General features: G+C 43.4%; 1 protein-coding gene across 6 annotated transcripts in view; it reads right to left on the bottom strand.

The window, feature by feature from the left end:
* Positions 1-25,320, bottom strand: part of PRDM16 (PR/SET domain 16) — a 459,872-nt gene that overhangs the window by 64,747 nt on the left and 369,805 nt on the right. For all 6 annotated transcript variants that reach the window (XM_090024494.1, XM_090024492.1, XM_090024495.1 and 3 more), the window contains one exon: positions 4,401-4,535. In XM_090024494.1, the coding sequence (XP_089880620.1) occupies positions 4,401-4,535 (135 nt within the window). The remainder of the gene's footprint in view (positions 1-4,400; positions 4,536-25,320) is intronic.

The raw sequence follows: 25,320 nt of genomic DNA, 5'->3' as shown, positions 1-25,320 counted from the left end.
TGGATTCAGCCGAATTGATTCAGGACAGTGAAGTGATTCAAATCACCGAATCGAATCACTGTCCCCTGAATCAGCCGAATCCAAAGTGAATACTAGCCGCTTTACATAGGTCTACTGCACAGTAGCCTAATAACGCTGCACAGTGGCATACTAGCATGCTTTTTGATTGGCACACTACTGCACAGTGCTATCAGGCTACTGTGTAGTATGTGCCTCGTGTAGACATGCCCAGTGTAACCTAAAAACAGGACTGTAAATTGCCTAAGTTCTGCTCAGATCCCAGTGTAGCATCAGTCTGCTCCTGGAGGCAGTCACCTCAGAAAAAAAAAAACCAACTCACTTTAAGAACTCTGTTATTAATTCATTCTTCTGGTGTTATTTTCTACCTGATACTTTTTCTTACAGCTTACCTACAGAGAGAATTCAACATGCAGTAAGCTAGGGAACGAATTTAAAGTACACTGTGCATGTCTACATGTGCAATGAATGAGTCTGAATATACTAATCCCAATGTCACTGCCTACACATGCATTTAAGCACAGTAATTTACTGTATTGTTAGATACTACTCATATCTACTGCACCCTAATTGCTGTGCATGTATAGACAGTCATGTTTTACTGCACAGAAAATGAGTCTGCTGCACAGTAAAGCATCTCATGTAGACAAGCCCAATAGGTACCCACACTAGCTCACTGTACACCAAAGCAGACTCCTCTTTCTAAGGGAAAAAACTATCTTGTACTTTGTTCACGGTTGCTATTTTGCCCTCACTTCCTATGTAGACAGAGTGCATGCGCTTACTCTCTTTGCTAAGAGGAGTTAGTTCCCTGCCCAAAGACACTCTTTCAGATAAGACTAAGGGTGACCACATGAGAAGTTAGTGGAGTTGTAAATTCACATGCTCGTTTTTTGTTCAGGGCTTCCAACTATAGACAGACCCTGAGTTATCTGTGCTACCTTTTCTAACCGGTGCACGTTTCTTATTGGATAGAAAGACAGATGGACAGAAAGGCTGACTATCTTTTCCCTTGTGGTTTTAATGATACAGATATTTGCACAGAGAGTAAAAAAAGGCTTTTGTGTCCTGTTATTGGCTCATGCTGCTGACTCCTCATACTACCCCATGGCACCTCCATTAGATACCATCATCACCTCCACAGTTAACCATAGTCAGTGTCACAAGCATAAAATCATGGCTAATGTCAGAAATAAACAACTGCTCTATAACTATATATAACTATATATATACACAATATATATCTAATATTATAAAAGCTTTACTTTGTCTGTCTGTCCGTAACACTTTATTCACATTTGATTGGTTGTCTCGGCAGCCAATTAGAGTGCTCCAAGAGCATTCTGGACAGGCGGCGGCAGTGCGGTGGAGCGCCACCATGACAGTGGGGATGGAGCTGGCGGGGGTGCTCCGACTCCTCAGTCCCCACTGTCATGCTCTCTCTCAGTCATGCTCCCCCCTGTCATGCTCTGTCCCCTCAGTCCTCACTGTCATGGCAGAGCTGTCCCCTCCCCAGCTCTGCTCCTTGGAGGCAGAGGGGGATGGAGAAGGGGGAAATGGGCCTGGACCCAATGTGGCAGGGGGGAAGGAGGGAGTGAGCAGGAACAGGGATAGATGTGGGGCTCTGTTCTCCCTTGCCCCCCCATGACAGCAGGGACTGAGGGACAGGACTGGATGTGCTGGACATGGGGTGTGGGGAAGGGCACATGGGGCTGGAGGTGAATCTAGCCTCAGCGCCGCATACAGCAGCACCCTGTGGCAATGCAGCAATGGCCTTGCCCCCTGCCGTACTCAGGCGCATGGGGTGGGGTGCGGGGGGTGGGGGGAGGGGCATGGGGCCAGAGGCGGAGCGGTAACACCGCAGGGCACTGGGCAGCAGTGTTCCATCTCTGCCTCCCCTTCCCCCCGTCAGTCATGATGGGCAATGGCAGGGACAGACTGGGACAGCAGTGCAGGGCAAGGGTGGTGCTTCTCCCCTGCCCGTCCCCCTCTCCCCCCCTCCATCCTTGTCATTCTTGATGGGAAATTGGCTAGCGTGTACACACACACACTATATTATATATACACACACATATATATACACACACATATAAAATGAGCAATCTTGTTTTCATAAATTAAGATTTTTAAATAGCATAGTCGCTTGATTAAATCTACACTGCAAATTGGGTGAAAAATCGTCTCAGCTCCCTGGGAACTCCACTGTCCACTGATTTCAAGCCATCTTCCTTAGTCAGTTAACAGCCTCAGATGTAAATTAACAGTCTAAGTCTTGTGCATCTCTCACCCCAGGAATAAGTGTTCTGAGCAGCTGTGGGGCCTGCAGCAATTTTTGTAACAATCAACATGAAAGCAAAGATTTCCACTTCCCCCCGCCACACACACTTAGCACAAGATACGGGAAGTTGTGGAAAGATGGGTATGACATTCTCTGTGTATTTATTCAACAGCATCAGATACTGAACATTATCCTTCATAGATCCATGCTTTAAGGAAATATAGTAGGGGTGCACCGATAAAGATTTTTTGGTCTGATACCGATGGCCAATTTTTAATGAGCCATATCGGCCAATGCCAATCTGATTCCTGATATGCATCCTGGCACTTGGAGAGCAGCGTCTGGCTGTTAAGTCTGTTGGAGGGGGAAGGGAAAAGGGGAGGGAAGGGGAATGGGGGGGGAATGTGATGAGGGTAGAGAGGGGCTGGGGCAGGGGCAGGTGCTGCCAAATTGGGGTGGGCCATGGGATAAAACCATGAGTGACTCATCCAGGGGGTGTAGGGAGGGAGGGGGCAGCTCCCACCTCTGTGCACACCCCTGGGGGAGGCATGGGGGGGAGGCATAGGGGGACATGTGCACCCTGGATGTGTTCAGGGCAAGGGGGTGCTGCTGCTGTGGGCTGGAGCCACGGGCAGTGCTGGGCTCTTCTCAGTGGGGGGCTTCAGCTGTGGTTGTGCTTGGGGTTGGCAGTGGCAGCACTGGGAGGTGGGGGTCTACAAAGGGCCCCCCCTCCCAGTACCACCGCCAACCCTAGCCCCTACCTGCTGGGAAGAGCCCGGCACTGCCCCTGGCCCCAGCCTGCAGTGGCAACCTGCCTTTGCACCACACACAGATCTGAAGGGCACGTGCCCCCATATCTTCCCCAGGGGTGTGTGCAGCAGTGGGAGGTGCCCCACTACTACCCCCCCGATGACCCGCTTGCAGCTCTGTCTTGTGTCCTGCCCTGGCTGGGCTGGGCTGGGCATTGCCTGCCCCTGCCCGAGCTCCACACCCTCCCTCACAACAGGGCCCTTGATCTGCCCCCCATGCCCCTTCCCTCCCTCTGCCCCTTCCCCCCACAACAGACTTACCAGCTGGACTCTGCCCTCCAAGTTGCTGGGCTGGCCAAGTGCATGCTGTGGCTGTGCACATACACAAGCATTTATCAATGAGATTATCGGCCAAATAAGCCAAAAAATGCCAACTGTCAATAATGTCAATTTTCCTTTTATCAGTGCCAATACCATATGGACCAATGTATATTGGTGCATCTCTGAAACAGTTTTCCACCTCCAGACCGAAGTAGAATGAGTTTTAGTCACAAGTGGCATACCTTATTTATACAAAAGTTCATCTCTTTGATCTACCTGTCAGGTAATTTGGAAAAAGCAATCAGGGAAGTCCACCTGTAGACATGAATTAATCACCTATTTCCAACCAACTCAGCCATCTAAACAATACCTTTTTAAAGAATGTACTATTTATACTAGGCAAAGTGCAACCTTGCCCAGATATACAGACTGCAGTGATTTCATAGTACCCTTCTAGTCACTGAGGGAAGATGGTATTTTATAGCCTGCTATTTATTAATTTGCTTCTTGAAGAAGAAAATTACTGCAAATATGAAATGCAAGTGTCACTAGGGTTGTGAATCAAATGCAGCTTCCACAGTCTTGTAACTTAATGTTCTTATGAGTCCCTTGTATCAGTGAGGTGTCTTCAAGATAAAGCATATAGACAGAGAGAATTAGCTTACTTATGTTGTATGTAAGCCATGTATTAGCTTAACATGCAAAGAGAATGCTGGAGAATTAGCATGAGAAAGGCTGCTTCTGTAACTCAGGAAACACCAGCAATCTCATGAGAAAGCCTGAGATTCCCCTTCATTTCAAGTTTAATTCCCTGACCAGAGAGGCTCAGGGAAGTAAGCAAACATTAGGGCTCTTATCTGAACTGAACCTAGTAAATGTATCACCCAGGTTTTCACACTGTAATATTTTGCTTTTCCCCTAAATGTAAAACTAACCTATAGTTGTTAAAGTGATTAGGTGAACATAGCAACCTGATAATTGCCAAAGCCATAAAACTTAACACATCATGATGGCTTAATGGAACAGAAGCATACCTGGTCATTAATGTGACACACAGCTAGATTTTGTTCATCACAGGAACAGGCCACTCGGATGTACTTCAGCCAGTTTCCAGTTCCGGTTTGGTTAGCATCAACACAGAATTTCTCATTCCCCAATTCATCAGTGGTCTGCAGAGGAAATAGGAGGCAGAAGAATTATTTTCGTCACGTGATAAGAAATGACTAGGATGGAAATCAGCAAGTAAGAAATGAACTTTTATAATTATTTACATTGCAGGGCCCCAAAACTGGATATAAAGAGATCCTTGGTCAAAAACAACCTCCAGTGACTTCAGTCAGAGATCTGGCAGAATAAGGAGCTCACAATCAGACCCACAATAAACAAGAAAAGTATAGTTCCAGTATCCATATTGCTAATCCAAAGAATTAGCAAATTCTCTGACCTGTTCCTGTTAATGGTCTAGGTAGTTTTACGGTTCCTTCTCCATATTATCTATTTCTGACTGGATTCAAAAAAGATTGCAACACTTCATTTGCTACCATAAATAAAACCAGACATTTAGCTCTTCAGCAATCAGGGTCAATTGGTTACATTTCCTTCAGGTTACAAAATTAAATAAATATATATCAAGTTTAACTTATTCTCAGTTGCATACAGACAACCACTGATAAAGTTAAAGGAATCAGTGGAGCTGCATAGGTCTAAGTGAGGTAGAATTTGATCAGCTGCACATAAGATATAATCTTCAGAACAGAAACCATCACAAATACTTAAACGTCCAGGCATGAAAAAAATAGAGTGGGTTGTGACAAAAAAAGTTTTTCAAATAAAAAAAATGAAATAAAAAAAAACCAACTTACAACTTTGGCTTTCTTAAAACAGGAAAGAACAGTTTGACAATGTAGCATTGAAGAGACACCTGGCATTTCACACCAAGTTATTTGAAAGCTTGTTTTTTCCTGCATTTCACTGGAGATAAGATTAATGAAATTATACAGAACCATGATTTCTTGGGGAGGAAAAAGAAACTAAGTCATGGCAGTCATATTCTCATGGCAATTTTAATTGTCACTTACTCCTTCCTGTCAGGCACCAGACCTCTCCAGTGCCCATTACCATTAAAGATGCTCTGTTTTCAGACCAAAATATTCCCTAGCCCACATCAGACAAAGTCTCACTGCAACTTATTTCAGTCATCCAAGGATCTCAAAGTGCTTTTCAGGCATTTAATCTGAGTCTCTCAGGCTGCCCTTGAACATGATCAGATGGTCCTCAATTGGGATGTAGGGTTAGGAGGGGAGGGTGGAAATTTTTAGCAACAGTGAAAGTGATGTGAAAGCAGGACCAGGAGCAGGAACTTAGAGCATATGGAGTCTTACACTGCAGAGAATCTGCAGCCATGAATCCTGTCCCCCTGTATGTGGCTCCAAGTATTTCTCTGCATTTTTTTTAACTGGTCTGTATTGAACACTGAAAACCAGGGGATTAGCATCTGGCGTCACCTTTCCTATAACAACTCAGCAGTGAAGCTTTAGTGGCATGTTTCTCCTTCTTCCAGAATACGTGTATCCATGGGAAAGAAATAATGGGAGGAACCAGCTGTACTTATGTGGCACTTTCTTAAACTCCTTCCTGGGTAAAATGCAAATTGTGGCTAAGAATGGTTTATCTGCACTGTCACAGTTCAGGGGCTTAGCCAAATAGGTCAGCCCTGCACCCAGACTACCTTTTGCTGCACCCATTACTTGATAAAAGTAAAGAACAAGAAACTAAATTAAAATAATGCACAAAACCTCCCTTAAAAAGGGTATTATTAAGAGTGCCAAGTCCAGCACTCAGAAGGTACCTGGGAAGCCTTACATTGCCCACCTTGTGCCCATGCATTATGATACAGACTTTAATTACATGATCACAAATGATTTGTTCTGCAGCACCCCAGTGTCATTCAGGACACACTTCATGAGCAGCTATGTTGTTTTTTCCTTAGGCCCCTGGCATACATTTCACTTAAGATGTGATTAATCAGTTAATCACATCTTAAGCTGTAACCCAGTCACACATTAATGCAATTAATGGCATGATAAAACAAGAAGTAAACCACAAAGTTACTACACAAAAAAATGTGTAATAACTTTGGGGCTGGTTCTTATCATTTCAGTAATTGGCAGACCTGGGGTATGACACCGCAGCTGGGATCCCCAGCCCCTGATCTGGAGCTGTCAGCTGATCTAGGCTCCCACCCCCATGGCTGGGACACCTCTCAGCTGACATTGTGATCCCAGGCTCCCCCTGCCCTGGCAATAAGGTGTGATGGGATTTGAAGCACGATCCTACAACCATGCCTCCTGACATGCACATGTGGCATGGCAGGAAGAGTGACTGTGAGAATCCCATGGCGCCTTTACTTGCACGTCTGCCAGGGGCTTTAGAGGTTAATGGGTGGCCCCCTGCATTATTTACCAAAAAGTATTTAATCCTACTCTCCGGACAGAACTATGAACTGCCTCATAGGCTTTCCTATGGTGCTCATCACTACAGTAGCTGGTGTTTTACACGTATTAAATTAACTTATTTTTACAATGCACTTATGAGATGACGGATAGATGTTAAGTCCATACATTCGTCCCTCATTTTACAAATGGGGAACTAAGGTACAGAGACACTGAGGTGCAAAACAGGCACTAAGCACTGCCCACTTGTCCTGAGCGATGCACACCAGAGACTGCACATTGGGAAGGACAGATGGTTCAGGAACAGCCTTGAGTGCAGGCCCCAGCCTTTCTGACTGCTCCAAATTGATCAGGGATATCCCCAAGCTGCCTGCAATGTCTAATTTGCAGGCTTAGGTGTGTACAGAGCAGGTATATGTAGCTTAGGCTTATTTCTGGGTGTTGGTCCCCAGCCCTGCTCCTTAAGCACTAGGGAGATGCTGTGGATGTCTGAAGTGCAACTCTAGCTGACTTGACTCTCAGCTCTAAGTGCTCAGCACTTCTTCAAAACAGACACCAGGTTTTCCAGTCCACCACCTAGAAAATGAAGGACACAGAATCACTTCTAGAAAGTTTGTCTTAAGTGACTTGCCCACCACCACGTGGGAACACCCTTTGAGAGAATCCTACGTTCCAGTGGCATTTTCTTGCCTCAGTCCTGCAGCCTGCCCTTTTCTCCCTGAAGCCCCCCGCCTCACTTAGTCCCCACCTGGTTTCTGCAGCAAATGAAGCACAGGAACAACAGACAAGTATCCCTCACTGCACAGCCCTGATTCATTCCCAAAGCAGAGCCATCCTCCACGTTGGCTGAAGGGGAGCCCCTGTGTTAAAAATAGCATGTGCTCTTACAATTAAAGACAGCATGTGCAGATGGGGTGTAGGGAAGAAGCAAATGAAGGTTGCACAGTTGGCATTTTCTAGCTTTGCAGAGCCTTACACTGCACCCTACTAGAGCACCTTTCATGTGGCTTTGCTTTATGCAATTTTGTTGTTTTTATTTTTAAAAAGCTATCTGAACCAAGAAGAACTGCATTAGGTGGTATTATTCCGACACCCACATGACTTATCAGCATGGCAGGATCTAACTTACCTTTGCTGTTGAGTTAATAGAAAACAGAAGTACAATACTGTCCTCTCTGTGGCCCAGTGACACTTTGGTTGCTAGTCTGGAAGGAATAAGGGCAGTGGAGGGGAGTGTGCACGAAGGGGCACGGATCACCTCATTTTCCCCAAAGCTGGACTCCCCTGAGCCATTCCTTTGTAGTCTGTCCCCACCCCTTCTCTCGCCATGCCTTACTCCTTATCACAGTCCCCGGTAATTCTAGTACCCTTTTCCCATCTCCATCCAGTATCCCTTCAAATACCAGTCCTCTTTTGCACTGAAATCCCCTTGCCCAGCATGTTTCACTAGCTTCCTTCTGAGGTCCTTCTCCAGTCCAGCTCCTTCCTTCTTTTGCTGAACTCCGCTAACCCCAACATTTTCATCAGAGCTCTCTCCCCTCCCTCCTCCCCCCGAGACTGCTGGTTCTCTGTCCCAGTCCTCTTGTCCAGCCAGACCAAGGCTCCCACACACTGCTCATTGTCCAATGTCAGCCCCCACTAATGGCTCTTAGTTCAACTCATTCTCCTTCTCAGCTCCCTATCGCCTTGCCCTGTATAACCCCAGTTTCAAGTCTCACTCTCCCTTCTACCAACTTCCTGTCTCTATTTCATGTTTTCCCCACCTGATTATTTGTTCATTTACTTCGCAGCGGCCACAGATTGGTCACTTGTCACTTCTGCCTTGGGACCAGGCAGCTTCCTCCCTTTAGATGCTCTCTTTTCTGCCTCACTAGAAATCCTTTTCATGGCAGTTCCAGTGCTGCGTGGTGTTCAGAAGTAAATTTAAAGGAATAGTTCATGCATCCTCACCAGCTCCAGATAATCTAATTCTCTGTACCAGGACACAGAACGAGAGGAAATTCTTGCTTCGCTGGGAGCCATTTCAGAGCACGGAGCACCGAGGTTTCGAGTGCTCAGAGCAGCTCGCCACATTCAAGAGATGAGAGGCTGCGTTTCACACCAGCTACAGTTTTGGGATGGCCTTCAAGTATTGCACCAGGTACAGTGAGCTGCAATAGACTGGGCCTTGAGGTTACAGAGGTGTGAACTAGTGTGGTGAGGCCTGCATTAGAGAAGAACAGTTACAGATTCTGGTCCAACCATTAAAAAAAAAAAATGTTTCCACAGTGAACATCTAAAACAGTAATTTTAAAAGAAAAAATAAATTAACCCCCTATCTCCCAGAACATACCATGATTGCTTAGATTTGCACTTGAATACTAAGCACCGGGTAGTGTGAAACCCCACGGCACACAAATAGAGAGATGCATTTATGTTAAAGATAAAAGTCAAAGTGAGGATACAGCTTAAACAACAAAAATGTGGAATGTTTCCACAAAGGAGGCATTTCTCCTGAGAAATGGGCAGTTTTGTTAGCAGGGACTTGAAATGACCCTGAAAAAACTCCAGATAATTGTTGACTTTGTATAAGATGCAGGTTTTCCTCAGCAATGCAGAGGCCCTGCATCTCCTCAACAAGGAGCCACCTGACCCTGAAACACGTCCATCAGCATAAGTACCATCTGACTGGCTCTTTCCACCCTGCTGGCCCCCCTTCAGCCATTGAGGTGATTTTGAGCCTCTGATTAAGAGCGGTCCATGGTAGGAGGCCACATGAAGTGGCTGCAAAAAGAGCAAAGGTTCTTTGGGTTGGCCAATCCAAATGAGCAAATGCAGGTTAAAACAACAGTGAAAATCAGGGAAGTTGGGTTTTATCTTGCGTAATAACTTCTCTGCTATTTTAACTTGAGTTAGCTAAACCAGATTAGCTGGCTCAAGTTAAGAGCATGTTTTATTTGCACGACAGGCATAACTAAAGAGAGTGGGAACTGCAACAGTAGAAGTACCCTGGATAACAAAATGGGTATTTTATATTCAGCTGCTGATTTAAGTGCCGTGCAGCAGTTTGAAGGTAATGAGCAAATCAGGTAGCATCTGGCAGCATCATCCACTTGGCCTGTGCATAAGAGTTAGAACAAGTGGAACAAGGCCAACAGCCGCAAACTAAGTGGAAAACTCCAGGGCTACAAACATCCTCTAAACTCCATTACAAGCCCTCCTTTTGTATAGCTGGGAAGGTTGGATAAAGACATGTCAGTTGGAGTGGAACGAGCCCAGACCTCAGCTCCAACTTGCTGAATAGTCCGCAATTCACAACCTTTTGAGACAGGCTTCGTCCTAGCCCTTCACAGAGAAGGTGAACCGCGCTAGAAAATCACATGAAACTCACTGGTTTTTTTGGCTGAGTTTAGCTTTAAAACCCAAAACGAAACTCTGGAGGCGTGAACTCCCACGAACCAAAACCGGAAAAAATGTTTACACAAAGTTCTGAGAACTGCAACCTCTCTTTTTCACACACTCTCACTCCAACCTGTGAATAAACCAGGAGGACAGTAGCAGAAGCCCAGCAATGGGTGGGCCTTGCTCAGTATTTTACCATCTCTCAGTGTGTGTATTCCCTGTTTCAATCATAACACTTTTAAAATGAAAAGGATACTTGGAGAGAAGGACAGTTCCCATTGCAGCCTCGGAGAGGAGGCAGGTGCAGTGTGTACATTGTGCTGCGCAAGGGACTGCCAGCCTGTGTGGTTGAGCAACCGTGCGAGCAACTCTCAACTTTATGAACGCAGAGCAAACACAGCTGAAAAGGAGGAGACCATAGGTAGCACTTTTCTAGCTGGAGAAATCACTACTGTCAACAGACCCAGATTGCATCAGAAAAGGCAGCCTGTGGCTAAGGCAATGGAACAGGCCCAGGAAATGTAGGGCTAATTACTTGCTTTGTCATTGTTTTCCAGTAGGACTTGAGCCTCTTCCTTTGAGTTTGCACAGTGCCTGATACAATGGGCTCCTCATCCCACATAGAGCTCGCATATGCTACCAAAATATACAACCAGCCTTAGGTACTTGATTATAGTAAAGAACACCTTCCAGATTCAGAGGTGAGGCTTCTTTCAACTTTCAGCTAAATATAATAGGGTGGCTGAATACATTTCTGGCAGCTACAAGTCAGCTATGCTGAATTACCATGAACTACCACAAAGAGAGTGCTAAGCCTGAATTTTGCTTCTTTTGTGTGCTGGGGTTTTGCCCTTCACAGCAGTTTGAAAAAGAAAAACTGCATATGGAATGAGAATAAATCAACTGTAATAGGTGCAGATTATTAACTAATTGGTAGGACTGGCAAACGCATGAAGTGTTAGTTAGGTGTCAGCCTAGACTTCACTTTTTGAAGGAACAATTTTTCCCTAGTAAATAGTTACACCTGTGCTTTTCTGCATGTCCATGTGTAATAGCAGGTGAAAATGTTAGTAGTTATAGGTTTAACTACCTAATTTGCAGGCACAAAGAGGTAGTTAGTTGTCTAATTACTATTCATTAATGACCTGCAATTTAGTGTGGGTGCAAAAATAAAAGGGCAAAGCAGTATCTACAAAAACAGAGGCTGATTTTTTAAATGTGGCATTTAAACACGCTGCTGCATTAAGATGTTGACATTTGCCAACAACTGCCATAACCGCCTCTACCCCCCATAGTTTGGGCAGGAAATAATGGTGGTATTGCCAATACCATGTATTGGCAAACATTAAGTTTGTAACGTAAATGTAAATGCAAATACATTTCAAAGCTTTGATATTTGCCTGACAAAGCTTCAAATGCCCCTCTCTGTGAACTGCCTTAAGAGAAAGATTTTCCAAGTCATGGTGAGATAGGTATAATCAACTAGTGAAATAAAGTACGGCATGACCAGTTCCACAGCAGAGGCATTCTTGACTAAGACCAAAATGCTGTGGCTAACACCTTGAAAGATACTAATTATTAACACCCACGTTCTCTTCTGATGCTCTACAGGAAAGTTGCATCACAATTTAAAAAAATCAAAGAAGAAAAATTTGCTAGTAATCACATACTAAATGAGCAATTCACTGTTTTTCTCTGTCAAACACACATACAAAGAAATGTTATAAATAACCAAAAAAGGCACACCATGTTTTCTTTCAGTTTAGGCTGGAAGAAAATCAGAAACCTAGTGCTTGCAAATTCTTTGTATCAACTGTTTCCAAATCAGTCGATGCTATTGGCCAACATTTAAAAAGGGAGTAGTGATTTCAGATTGATGAGACACCATCTCTACCTTTTTGTTCTGCTAACGGATGGTTGGTGTTTGTTTTACAGTAGCATCAAACAAGATATTGGGCAAGTTCAAGGTCCTTTTGTGCTTGGCATCATACAGATGCATGCTGAGAAATCAACCATGTCTCAAATTACTTACAAGCTGAGTGGAAAAGTCAGACAAAGAGAGGAAAAAAGTATTTTCTATCTGTGTTTTTAAAAAGGCAAACAGAATCACAGAGGTATGAAGCAACAAGTTAGCCATGATACAGACTCACCCTTTTTTGTCCGTCTTTTCCATTCAGCTTTTGAGCAATTTGAGGCATGGGCTTCATCTTAGCATGTATCTGCACAGTACCTACTACAAAGTGTCCTTGAGTTTGCTTGATACCTTGTTTTATGTTGGAACCTGCAGGTTAGCGCAAGGGGGCTCTGCTCCAGAATGGGACTTTTGGATGCTCTCATAAAATAAATCATAATCAATAAGAAGAAACCTTCTGTAACAGCTCCTTTGGAAACCTCTTCTGTTCTGTCCAACCTACCCAGTATCTGACAGATTTCTCACTGCCTTTGTATATGCAACAATATCCAGAATGAACTGACCTCTTTCCTTAATTCTCTTTCTTGCTTCCTCCATTAAAACTGATAATTTCATTATTTTCTTTACCATTTGATAAACTAAACCAGAAGTTATATTAAACTCCTCCCCTTTCCAGCTCTCCTCACATCCAAGATCCCATCAAATTTGGCATCTATTCTTTTATAATCCACTCTTCCTTTCTACTGACACAGCTAAATCCATGGTTTGGTTTCACTGGGACTATTGTTACCTCTTCCTTTTATGGTTTTCCTGGCCTTTCCCTCTTCAGTCTATTTAGTTAAGGCAATCCTCCCAACCCCCTGAGCTCAGGTATGTTTGGATTAGCGGTTTAGGATTGGCCCATTGGAGAGACATGAATTCTGGATGCAGATCCAGAGTTTGGACCAAGCCTGTGGTTTAGAGTTGTCTTTATCCAGCCAAAAGGAAATGGTTGTCATGTTCCAGGGTTCACTTTGCAGCTTCATCTGCTTTCAGCTGAACAGGATTCAGGATCTGCATCCAAAGGGCTCATTGATCTTTCAAATACTCCAGCTCGCAATTTATTAACATCAGAAATGCTGAATTATGAAGCAAAAGTTATGGAAAAATTCTCTTGAACATTTACAATTTTTTTTGCACATCATTTGAGGTTTCCTGCTTCTCTAATTTGTGGGCTCTCTGTTGGGTTGTTTCTTTCACATTTTAATGGGCAGAGTCCAACAGCTGGCCTCAACAGAGGTGTGCTGTATGGACTGGAACGCCTAGGGATCTGTCGTCAGTTAGCCTAATGGATTCCTAGTGTGCATGAAGAAATGAGGCGGCCATGAGTTTGCCATCAATGACCCAGCATCCTGTTGCTATAACATCACTCCCCAGAAGCTGGGAGTGCAATAAACCTTCTCATCCCATAGTTGCAGGATCTGCCTTTGACAGTTTGGCTGATACACGAATTTTATTTGGCAGGAGAAAGAGGGAGATTTTTTTTTTTTTTGCTTTAATGACCCACAAGCTGATTTAAGGCAATAAACTGTTGCCATGAAGTTTTGTTGTGTTTTATTTTATTTCTTTTTAAATAAGGGGAAAAAATTGCTACAAGTTATGGCCTTCAAAAGGCTCCAAAACAAAAGGTCCATTCTCATCACAAAATGAAGAGAAAAAATGTATGAAGAGAAGCTCCTTTGTCACTGTAAAGACACAAAGCCAGGATGCACCCATGCATTTGGCATACCACCCGCCTCACAGGCTTCCTGCTGATCTCATACACAGAGGTAATGAGAAACATGGCAGACAAAGACAGGTTAAAGGCCTGAAAATCTGATGGGAAGAGCAGTTAAGTCTTGCTTACCAGCTCCCTGCTAGCTGGGGCCGCAGGAAGAGTTTTGATGGGTGTTCAACTAACAGTCATTATATGCTGCTTAAAATGCACGCTCTTGTCCAAGTTTTATCCCTTCCTCGCATAGCTGAGAAGGTTCTCTTCACCCAGGACATGCACCGTGGAGATAAGTATAGTGAGGATTAGAAGAAGGATGGCTGCTCCAAAAGCCAAGACCTGGAATCTGTTACTTGGCCCTGCCACAGACTTCTGACATGCTTTTGGGCATGTTACATAGGGCTTGACCTTGCAAACATGTGTACAGCCTCTCTCACATGAGTAGCACATGTGATTTACAAAGGGGCCTATTCAAGTAAGCAAAGTCATATGTGTGATCAACCAGTTACAGGATCAGAGTATTTGACCACTTTGTGCACGCATTTCTGCATCTGTGTAGTGGGGATATCCTGGGGGAAAAAACCATTCATATTTGTAAATGAGGTTTCAACCTTCAGAAGAAGGCTCATGCATACGTGAAACATGCCACTGTTTATATCTATCTATATAAAGAACAGTGCACCCAAGGTCAGAAAAAGCTCAGAACATATGAAGCCAAAAAACATTTTTCCATGATGTCCTTCCTTGAGACAAACGTGGCAGCCACTGAGACCGGACTAGAATAATGCATGAGGGGACAATCCAGGTAGAAGCTCCTACCAAGATATGCAGGACTTGCAGGTCCTGTGTTTTGTTGGCAAGTGTTATTCCTATTAACAGGTTTAATGTTCTTTCAATGCATGGGAAATAACCCAGTTCACTTGAGCTTTCACTTAAAACTCAAACCCCGTCTGGAATGAAAATACTTTGTTAGGTTTTTAAGTTCCTACATTTGTGAGATATTTTTCACTTCTGTATCACCTAATTCCAGCAAGGATTGGAGCAGAAATACCAGCATTCTTCCAGAGAGGCTGTTATTGCGATAGTGTTTGTATGGAAGAGCAACTTGTCCTTTCCTACCCTGAACCAAAACCAAGGCCAAAGACTACTCGAAATCCCAGAGGGAAAAAAACAAACAAACCTGTTTCCTCAAAATGCCTTATTCAATTTCCAGACCAAAAGACTCGGATAAGCTCAGAAAAGCTTTGGAAAGGAGTCTCAATTTCTTATCTCTTATCTGAGTCAAATCAAACCTTTTGAAGGTCTGCCCACTATTAATTGCTATTCTCTTATATACCAGCAGAGAATTGCCAGTGAATATAACCTATGTATCAGTTAGCTTTGCGTGGGGATAAAAAGCCTGAGAAACTGCAGTGTCCTATTCTATTTCATGGATGTATCTTTCAAGCACAGTAGATTGATTCCAGCTGAGTGTACATTAGACCTGATTGTAAATACAAAATCTCACAGTAGAGAGCAACAGCAGCAATAATTACATAACACGCTGCCTCCAGAGCTCACTAAACAGGATCTCCAGGCAAGCATCTTCCTTCTCTAGAAAGCCACCAGACACAGCATGTACTAGAAGGCTTAAAAGAAGTCATACTTGATCTACATGACAGGACAACCTCTACGCAAAGGGAAAAGGAAGAGAAACTAAAACCTTATGATAAAAATCAATAACTGCTCTGCTTTTCTTCTCCTGTAAAAAGATCCCTGCTTATTTTCTTGCTCTAAAGGTGCAGTTTCATTCCACAGAAGCCAACCCTAAATAATACAGTAAGTCAAAAGAGGTGCCACTCACGCTAATTACTGTCGATGAATGTAATCCTTTCCCCCTCTCTTTTTATTTCTCTCTCCCTGTGCTGCCCCCAACCTCACTCTCTTTGAGGGAAATAGGCTAAACTTTCACAGCAACATCTAATCATCGTGCAGAAAACCAGAAAGTAAAAATGTCAAAACAGAAGAAGAGTTTCAAGCTGATGGCGAGCATTTATCTCAACAAAGGCTCATGTTCCACCAGTAACGTAATTCATACCACACTGATTTAAATTAAACAGTAGACCGTAAAAAAATAATGTTCGAGTCAGATCACAGGGTTGCCTCAGATGTTGTACATACAAGTAAAAAATGGAATTGCCTGACTCTCTACAACATGCACACATGCGCACATCATCCTCTAAAACTTTCCTTTCCAAAGTGCAGAACATATCCTTCTTCATGCTGCATTTTGCTTTATCCGAAAAAGAGGCTTGCTATGTCTGCCATATTTAAACTTTAAGTATTAACTGTCAACGTCTGGAGGCTTTGTGGATGCAACCCCCCCCCCCCCCAAAAAAAAAAAAACCCACAAAAAACCCCCACAAAACCCAAAAAACCAAAACAAATGTGTACTTAAAGTGGAAGCCCTTGAGATGCTAAACAAAAGCTGCAAAATATTTGCAGGTAGGCTGGGATTTAAGATTTCTCACAATTTAATTCCAGTCTAATTAAGCAGATGGAGCAGATGCATGAAGAATAGCATGAGTGGCTTTCTAGTACTGTTCAGAAGGATTAAAACTGACATAATTTGCTAGCATCTTGGTGTTCCTGCTTGGATACAAAATGCCTTGGGGATACAATTAGGTTTATACCATTTAAAAGTGGTAATATGGTGCTGTACTACCTTTTTCTAATGAAAAAGCATCAACTAGAAAGTCAAAGACCAAAGCTGCACTCCTAACAGAAGGGAGGAAGACAGAGGGACAGAACCACTGACGTGAGAAACTGCAGAGAGCCTTGCTGCAATTAGACTGGGATAATCACTGGCGATACCTTCTTTTGAGGTCTCCTTAACTCCTGCAGACAGAGCTTCTTTCTGAAAAGAGCATTTCACAACCTTCCTTTCTCCTTGATTCCTATCAGTTGAGCTGTCTTACAGCCCAGCCATTCACCCAGCATAGTGAATGGCTCCCAGCACCTACACTAGTCTCTCTCCTGATTCACATATTACTCCTTCCACATTGCACTGTGAGCAGGACAGAGGTGAATCAAAATGAACAGCAACACCTGGTGGTTCATTTTGGACCCACACTTCCCCTCTGATCTTACCCATTGAACAAAATACTTGGTGGAATATATTCTGAACAGATTTGCTATATAAGGAAATATAAAGTCATTCTTGTAGAGGCTTAATTGGCTTTGAGATGATAGCTGTCTTCTGGCCTTTTTGCCAGCTTTTGCATTAACCTATTAATTTGTGAAAGGCAAATATGGCACTGCAGCATTGAGTGTCTGGACACACGTGCCACCCAGTTGTTTCAAGAGGTGAAAGGAAATGGAAGCATTTAGCAACTGGGAGGAGTTTTATTATCAGTTTTACCTGCCGTGTGCTCATCATTCGCCAGCACTAGTGTCATATACCTCAGGTCCAGTAACATGCTCATGTTGTCTGCTGCAAGGAAGTGTTAAAACATTTTCCCTAATTAGGATATGCAGGGGCCTATTCCAGTCTGGCACTTCTGTCTTTGGGAGATGAAGAAAACAGTTTTGGACCTGTTATGAGCCATTTGCCTGGATTCTCAGAAAGTATCATTTGATCCTTAGGCATCCACTGAAATAACAAGGAACAACTGGATAAGTATACTTAATGCAAACACATTTTTTTATTGCCAGCCTCAACAATTAAAGAAGTCATGAGTTAGGCCCTGCAAAGCATATGATTAATTTAGGATTAATAAGATTATAAAAATAAGTACCAGTAGTTTGGGGTATTTATTTGAGTAAATTATATTTTTGTTCTGATTTCTGCCTTCAAAGTGCTCACATTTTCCAACTTTCCTCTGCAGTCTTGTGGGAACTTACTTTACTGTTTAGATGAAAGCCGAGATTCTGACATAACTCCTTGTCTCCTGGAGCTGGGGCTTAGGTAAGACATCAAATACTGTAAAGCTGGCTAGAAAGCAGAAGAGCTGGGAACACACAGCCACGGCTCTTCAAGCATATTTGAAAGGTGAAAACACACCAACTTCTCCCTATGACAGGATGAGTCAACTGCAATGATTCATAGCTTAGGAGAATTATGGAAGGTGATGCAACAAGTCTTGGAAGAGCTAAGAATAGACACAGGCTTCCTGCCTCCAAGTTCATGGAACACTCTTCCGGATCTCCTTCCCAGGGATAGGGACGGCCTGGTCTACATACCCTATCTCTTGCAATCCTGAGCTTCTGTTTTTCAGAGGACTGTGCATGCCACAAACTGACCCTAGCAGGCAGTCCTCCCCTCAAACACACTGTACTGCTCCACGTGGGTTACCCCCTGATCTGGAAGCTGTGTTTGCATGGCTGATTAGCACATTCTCGCGCACTGCTGGGGCAAGGTTTCTATGTTTTAGAAATCCCACTGCCTCAGTGTAAGCACTTGTGACCAACCTGGATCAGGTTTCTGGCATTGCTTACATCCTGAGCTTAGTTGATGCCTTGCTGTGCTACTCCGTTGCAAACTCATTAATATCAATGATAAAACAACTCACAATCAAGCCCAGGAGTATTTAGCCCCCTTGTGCTATACTACATTTAAACGGATACACTGCTGTGAAAAAATACAAGTTAGGTTTTTTTTAAAAAGAGAAAGAAATAACAGTTCAACTTCCGCAACAGAGTCCCATGTATTTCTCCAGACCACACTGCAGCGTGGTTGCTGCTGCTCATGTTAAATTTATCCCTCATGACTGCATCTTTTTTTTAAAAAAAGGCTGGGAATGGAGCCGTGGAGCACCACTCACGTGTAGGCCTCTTCGGAATGATTTATTGGGAGCGCCGAATGCCAAAACCATTTGCCGTATTTCACACGCTAGCCAAAAAAGTAGCAGAAACTCCAAATGCCCATTCATACTGCTAATACTAATTACAACATTTTTTACAGCTTTAGCAAAGTCAATTGAAGGCTCTAGCCTGAGAAGAACGGTATGAAACAACTCTGTCTGAAGGTCTCTTTCTAGCTTCTTTTTGTGGAAAATTATTGACTACTCTTTGGCAAAACCTTGGCCTTACCCTTCACCACCTTCCCGCCCCACAGAATCACTCCCTTATTACTGCTTAATCATGACTAATAAGCAAAAGAATGCATAACCTCAATTTTCTAGGTACCACGGGGGAATAATGAATGAAAACAAAACAGATAAATTTAGTTTCTGGAAATTACATGACTTTTCTATTAAATTAAGAGATACTGAATAATATGACTCTGTTTCAGGTAACTGAAATTTGGATAATCAGGGTTGTAGTATATTACAGATTCTGTGCTGACTTCTGCCATAAACAGAGATGAGAATATATTTAAATTCAATATAACAGGCTACCTCCTCTTTTTTTATTTTGGTGTTTTTCCCTTGGAAAACCCAGCTCTGTATCAGTGCTAAAAAAAAAAAAAGAAATTTAAAGAAATCAAGTATGTGGACAGTTATTGGTAGGAAAAGTTCTGAGAAACTCAATATGACACTGGGGACAAATCTCTCAAGACTAAAGAAAAGCCCATTACGCAGAATGAAACCTACTTTTGATTTTGCATACCACTGATGCCAGCTCTTCCCATCCAATGAGATGTCTAGGTTTCACCCTCTTTATATTCATTTGCGCGTTGACTGTCTTACCAAGAAACGCAGTTACAGAAGGTAAAGTGCATATCAAGCCTTGTACCTCTTGGTATCACTTCAAGTGGGGCTCAGATTAGTAGCAACTGCAACCAGGGGGTGGCGATTAGGTAGCAATTATGATGTGAGCTGTAGTCCAGTCAAAATCTGCCGTTGCATTTGGTGCTATTGTTTAAACTCAGCAGAGGGAACAAAAACTGGATGAGCTATGACTACGAAATTCTTCACTGCACTTCCAGTGACCCACCTTGGTCACAGCTTCAGCTACACAGGCACTGGCAGCATGTGTGAGGCTTGTATTACCAACTCTCTGTGCTTTCCCTGTCTGGGGAATAAGCAGAAGATCTAAGTTTCCAAAGATACAAACCTGATACCTTTCACCAGCTTTAAAAATCTTCACTTTTATTAAATAAAGGACATTCATGAACAGCGTTTCCCTGTGCGGGAACACAGAATATTGAACATAAACATTTTTTGCCTTGCATCTGATTTACAGTTTCATGTCACACGACATCACAGTGTTCAAGCAGTCCAGACCATTCATTCAAAAGCATACAATTCTTGCCGGCACTAACCTTAAATTGCATGAGTGTACAGGCCAAAAGCTTGCATATTACCACAGCACAGACCATGACCTTACACCATTCTGAGCAGAGAGATTTAAAATAAAATTTAAAAAAAAAGGAAAAACCAAAAGCCAAGCAGTACCCTCCCCTCCCTGCTGATATTGCTGTGCGCATATCTGCACTGAAGTTTCATTCACACAGGAAGCACCCCCACTTCAAAGGTGCCACAACTGAATGAGGAAGCAGAGTCCTCATAACCTTTCTTGCCAGAAATGAGTAAGGCAGCTGCTTTGCAGACTATACTCGTGCTCTTTAGAAGGTGTGAAATAGATGAATTTCTGAACTTGGTTGGCACAGAAAGAAAAGAATAAAAGGATATTGTAGGTTTTCCTCCTAAACAACCAAACTGATCAAAAACAGGAACACGAAGACCCCTATTTAAAGGGCTTTGAAAACAAAGTGGCCATCTCACAGCAAGCCAGAGAAAAATGTTCTCTTGATGTAGTAATAATGTGCGGCTCACCCGGCGCAAAGCTGAAACGTGTGATTTCTTTATATTTGATGTTAACTGAAAACACTGCTGAAAAAAGGTGCAAAAATGAGAATCTGAAGGCTGCACAACTTTCCACAGCAACACGGGAGGCTCCCACCCTGCAGAAAAAGCTGCCTGTCAACTACTCTCAAAAAGAAAAATCAACAAAAAAGCCCAATAAAAACAAATCTGTAGCTGCATCCGTAGGACTTTGTGGCTGTCAGTGTGCTAGAGCTTCGTGGCACTTTGCAGGGACCGTGGCAGAGCTGATATATGTTCCTGTCCCTAACACACAGATCCCTACCCCCTCGATGGAGTGAAAATACACCCCAGCTCTCAGTGGCACTGGGCCTCTGATGCTGAGATCTGAATCTATTCGGCAGAGCGTATGAGCAGAATATTTACAAGGATGACAGGGCACACATGCTTTTCTGCTTTGTGATACCTGCCTTTATCAATGCAAACCTTTTCAGCACAACTTTCACCTAGGTTAGTACCGGGGGACAGCTTTCCTCTCTGCCCTGTCCTACTCTCTTTGTGGTGTTCAGACTGAGCAATGGAAGAGAAAGCCTGCGCCAGTCCCACCCAGAGGTTCCTCCCATGTGGGGGAAATGCCCAGCCCAGTGTTACTACAGGCACCTCTCTCATTGCAAAGCAGAGAAGCACATGAGAGTTAGCAGGAGGTCTGAAGGGTGCTCCTTCCTGGCTACCCACAGCTGGCACTGCTTCTCCTCAGGCAGCTCTAATATGGGCTAGAACAGAGAAACAAAGTGATGTAACTAGTTGGCCTTCTTGCCCCCCATTTGTGGTGTGCTCTGGGCATGGAGGGTGGGGTAAGGTGGGGTGGGGTGGGGTGGATGAAGCAGAGGCATCCCATGTGAAGGGGCAGGGGGAGAGAGTCAGTGGAGCTCACTACAGAAGTAGGCAGTGGAGTAGCCAAGTACTACCCCCTCCTCTCTGCCCTGGGAGGCCATTCGCCAGCTGTGCAGCTGCTGAGCAGATGTCACAGGGCATTTCTGGTCCTGACCAGAGCTGCTCCTCTGGCTGCAAGGGAACATGAGGAGGCAGCAAGAGAAGCTGCCCCTCTGCTTTGCCTGCCTGCAGAGATGCCGCTGAATCACATTTTTTAAATACTGTGGGAAGTGTATGCAGATTAGAGCTTCAGGGCCGGAGACACGCCATGAGCCGGACACCTTTGTCATCTGCAGAGGCAAATTAACTCCCTCTCTCAAAGCCCTTCTCAGGTATGCAGGATTTCCATTCAGCAGGTGCACAAAATCTGACACACCACTGGTAAGCCAACCTGCCCTCAAAGTCATGCAATCCGCCCAGAGCCTGGAGTCTGGTCCCCTCATCGCTCTGTCTCCCAAGAGACTTCTTCCAATAGCGAGGGAACTTCTTGGTGCATGTCTCATCCAGCTTCCAAACCTTTGTGGCTCTTCCAACCGGCTGTGCATTTTGGCATCTGAAGCAGAGGTACACACCTCTGTCCAGACGGACTTTGCATGGACAGGTGTGCAGGCCAGCAACACATGGCCCACAGATCATTGCTCTCTCTCCTCCAGTCAGAACACCATGTCCTCTGCGACAGTATGTGCAGGGACAGACTGCAAGTGATGAAAGTGGGCATGCCAGGGAGGCGTTCTACAACAACGGTTTTCAACCTTTCTCCATCTGCAGACTCCTAAAAAATGTTGAATGGAGGTGTGGACCCCTTTGGGAATTCTGAATGGAGGTGCAGAGCCCTTTGGAAATTTCAAATGGAGGTGCAGAGCCCTTTGATTTGTAAGTGCGAGTACAGGCAACCCCTGCTTAGCGCTCTTAATTGGTTCCTGAAAAACCGAGCATTAAGTGAAACCGAAGTATTTGATGACTCAAGATGGCAGCTGCAATCGTTTTTAATGACCCAAGATGACAACCATGAGTGTTTTAATGAAACTCACTGAGCGCTAATCAGGTATCAATTTAAAATGAGCGTTATAGCAAAATAGCCCTAAGCAAAACAGTGTTAAGCGGGGGTTGTCTGTATTCACATACTTTTAATTGATCTTTTGCAATCTTTTGCAAACCCCTTAATCAGCAGACACTCAGGCGTTCATGAACCACAGGTTGAAAAACACTGTTCTAGAGGTATTCGTGCACCCATACATCTCTAACTTTACTGGGCCTTTCTGAGATACCATTGCATCCCTATATTGTCTGCATTTCCAGTTCTCAACTTCTCTGAGTGTTGCTATAGAATCATAATAGTTAGAGAGGTTAGGTCATTTGGTCCATCTCTGCCAGAAGAGGATTATCCTTACAGCATATTCTTCAGTGATTTTTCCAGTCTATTTTTAAATGACTCTGGCCATGAGGTTTCCACCACATCCATAGGGAGACAAGAGAATGTTACGATCAAACTCATCCCAAATAATCCTCTGCCCAGTTTCACCCTATTACGAATCCTTATTATTATTATTATATCATTATCTTAGTGCCTGAGAACCCTGATAAAGAATAAAAGGACTCTTTGTAGCAGCCACGGCACAAAGAAGTAACAGAGTCCTTTCCTGCTTTGGTGAGCTTAGAGTGCTGATACTCTTGTCTACCATGTTAAAACAATTAGCTTCCTTACATAGCCTTCATGTATTTTCTTACTGACCAGGCAGACAAGCAATGTGCAGAGAGCTGCTCTTACTTTTTAGGCAGTCCTCTTAAGTCTTCTCAAATCTTAATCCATATTTATTCCTCTTTTCAAGTAATGAAGGATCAATTCTGCTTCATTCTAAAGCTTGGTGGCTTGATTTGATTTTGATTTGATCAGCTGAAACTAAGCAAGTATCTTGTGAGCTATCAAGAAGTGCATTTTCAGTCATAAAGAAGCATAAGAACAAGTTGCATGCCTGGTCTCCAGTGCCTTCAGGATGAACTTTAGCTCAAGTCAGCTTCCCTACTTATGAAATTATAGACTCAAGGGATTGGTTTTGAAGGGGGTGGGGAATGGGGATGGGATTGCTTTTTGGATACTTTGAGAAACAGCTATTTTGAAACATCTCTCTCAAGAACTAGCATGGGAATTTTATCTCAGTGTCAAAATGCGGTTTAGGGGAACAGCTTTAAGGTAAGAGCTTCACTCGGCGCTTAGAATGAAGGGTTAAATTAAAGGTGTAGAGGTACCTTCACTCTGGCTTATTTTGCTGAGGCATTGCAGCACATCTGGTATTCTGACAGGAGGGTCTCCAAACAGTACATAATATCAGACATGCCATATTCCTTCCAACGCCTAGACAAGTCCAACTTGGGGAATCTGACAGTCTTGGGAAAGAGTTTCTTTCTTCTGCAAGCATATTTCTCAGTCTTCACAACACACTGTCTGGTAACTGAGGCCAACATTTTGATCTACCTTAAAATTGTTCTAATCCAATGGGGAATGCTACCTCTGTTTCTAAACTTTGCTGATTTGATGCCAAGAATTAATCAGAAGAGAAAAACAATAGCTACTGGCTTTGCAAAGCAGTATGCTAAACTGTTGCAGAGCCGCACATCCACCCAGGAGACGGAGCTAAAGTTAGCGCACACATTTTCATTCCAAATCCACCCCTTCACAAGGCAGGACGTACATGCTAACAGCTAAAACAAAAGACGCAAGTCAGGAATCTTGGGCAGTACCCCCTGACTCTGCCAAAGACTCAACAGCCCACTACCTAAGCCTCCTGTGGCTCCCACTTGTCAAACAGAGGTGCACTTTTACCAGCAATTTGTCTACCTTACAGGATGTGTTCGCTATTTAAAATAACATCTATGTACCAAATTGCTTAATGTGCTTTCCAGTGATGTACGACCATTACTGTGGTAACTGAGCCCCTAATATAAGACATGTTCCTTACCCCAACATATTTGTAATCTCAAAGTAGAGATTCCCTGTAATCCCCTGTAATCTATGAACAAGACAAGACAAGGCAAGAGGTCCAGAAGAAAGGGCACGGGCATGCTTAAATAATGAAAGGGAAGGGATGAAGATTTAATTGTCATACGATTTAACAGTCTATACCAATCCTTTCAGCTTTGCACTCTCTTCCAGCTTTGAAATAATACAAGGAATTTTTCAGGCCCTTGGAAGCCTCACCTAGGAAATCACTGACTCCTGTGAAGTTGGAGAACCCCCAAGCAGTCAGCTCCTTGCAATCTGACTTTGATGCTTTTTTGGTATTAGATAGTATAACTGAAGAGCAGCTGCCTTTAAACATTGCTACATCCTCCTTTGAGATTTGAATGGTTAATAGGGGGAATTATATTACTTTTTCCCTTTAGCAATTCTTCAGCATGCTAAATAATTTAAATGAACTGAGACATTTTAAAAATATATATTGCTGTCAATATTACCTAAATTGAAAGCACCTACATTCTAAGTTCAAGCATCTATTCGAATCCTGAAATGTTGTTGAAAGACTTTATTAAAACCTAATCCTACAGCATTTAAAATTTTAATCCTATAGCATTTCCATGTTATAAATGATTCTTGTATGTATCTGGAAGCTTCAGGAACTCTCTAAGGATGAACATAACAAAGGCAATTATCCCAAATTAAATATGGGTATACATGAGCCACATACCATTTTAATTGGGACATTTCTTGGCTTTTTTTTGAAAGGGCTATACAATAGCAGAATCCACAAGGATGATATGACACACATGCTTTTCTGCCTTCAG

This window comes from Crocodylus siamensis, chromosome 12, assembly GCF_052110815.1.
Source record: "Crocodylus siamensis isolate JL-2025a chromosome 12, ASM5211081v1, whole genome shotgun sequence".
In the NCBI taxonomy this organism is placed as follows: Eukaryota; Metazoa; Chordata; order Crocodylia; family Crocodylidae; genus Crocodylus; species Crocodylus siamensis.
Note: the sequence above shows the minus strand (reverse complement) of the source record. Positions and strands in the feature narration are given on the sequence as shown.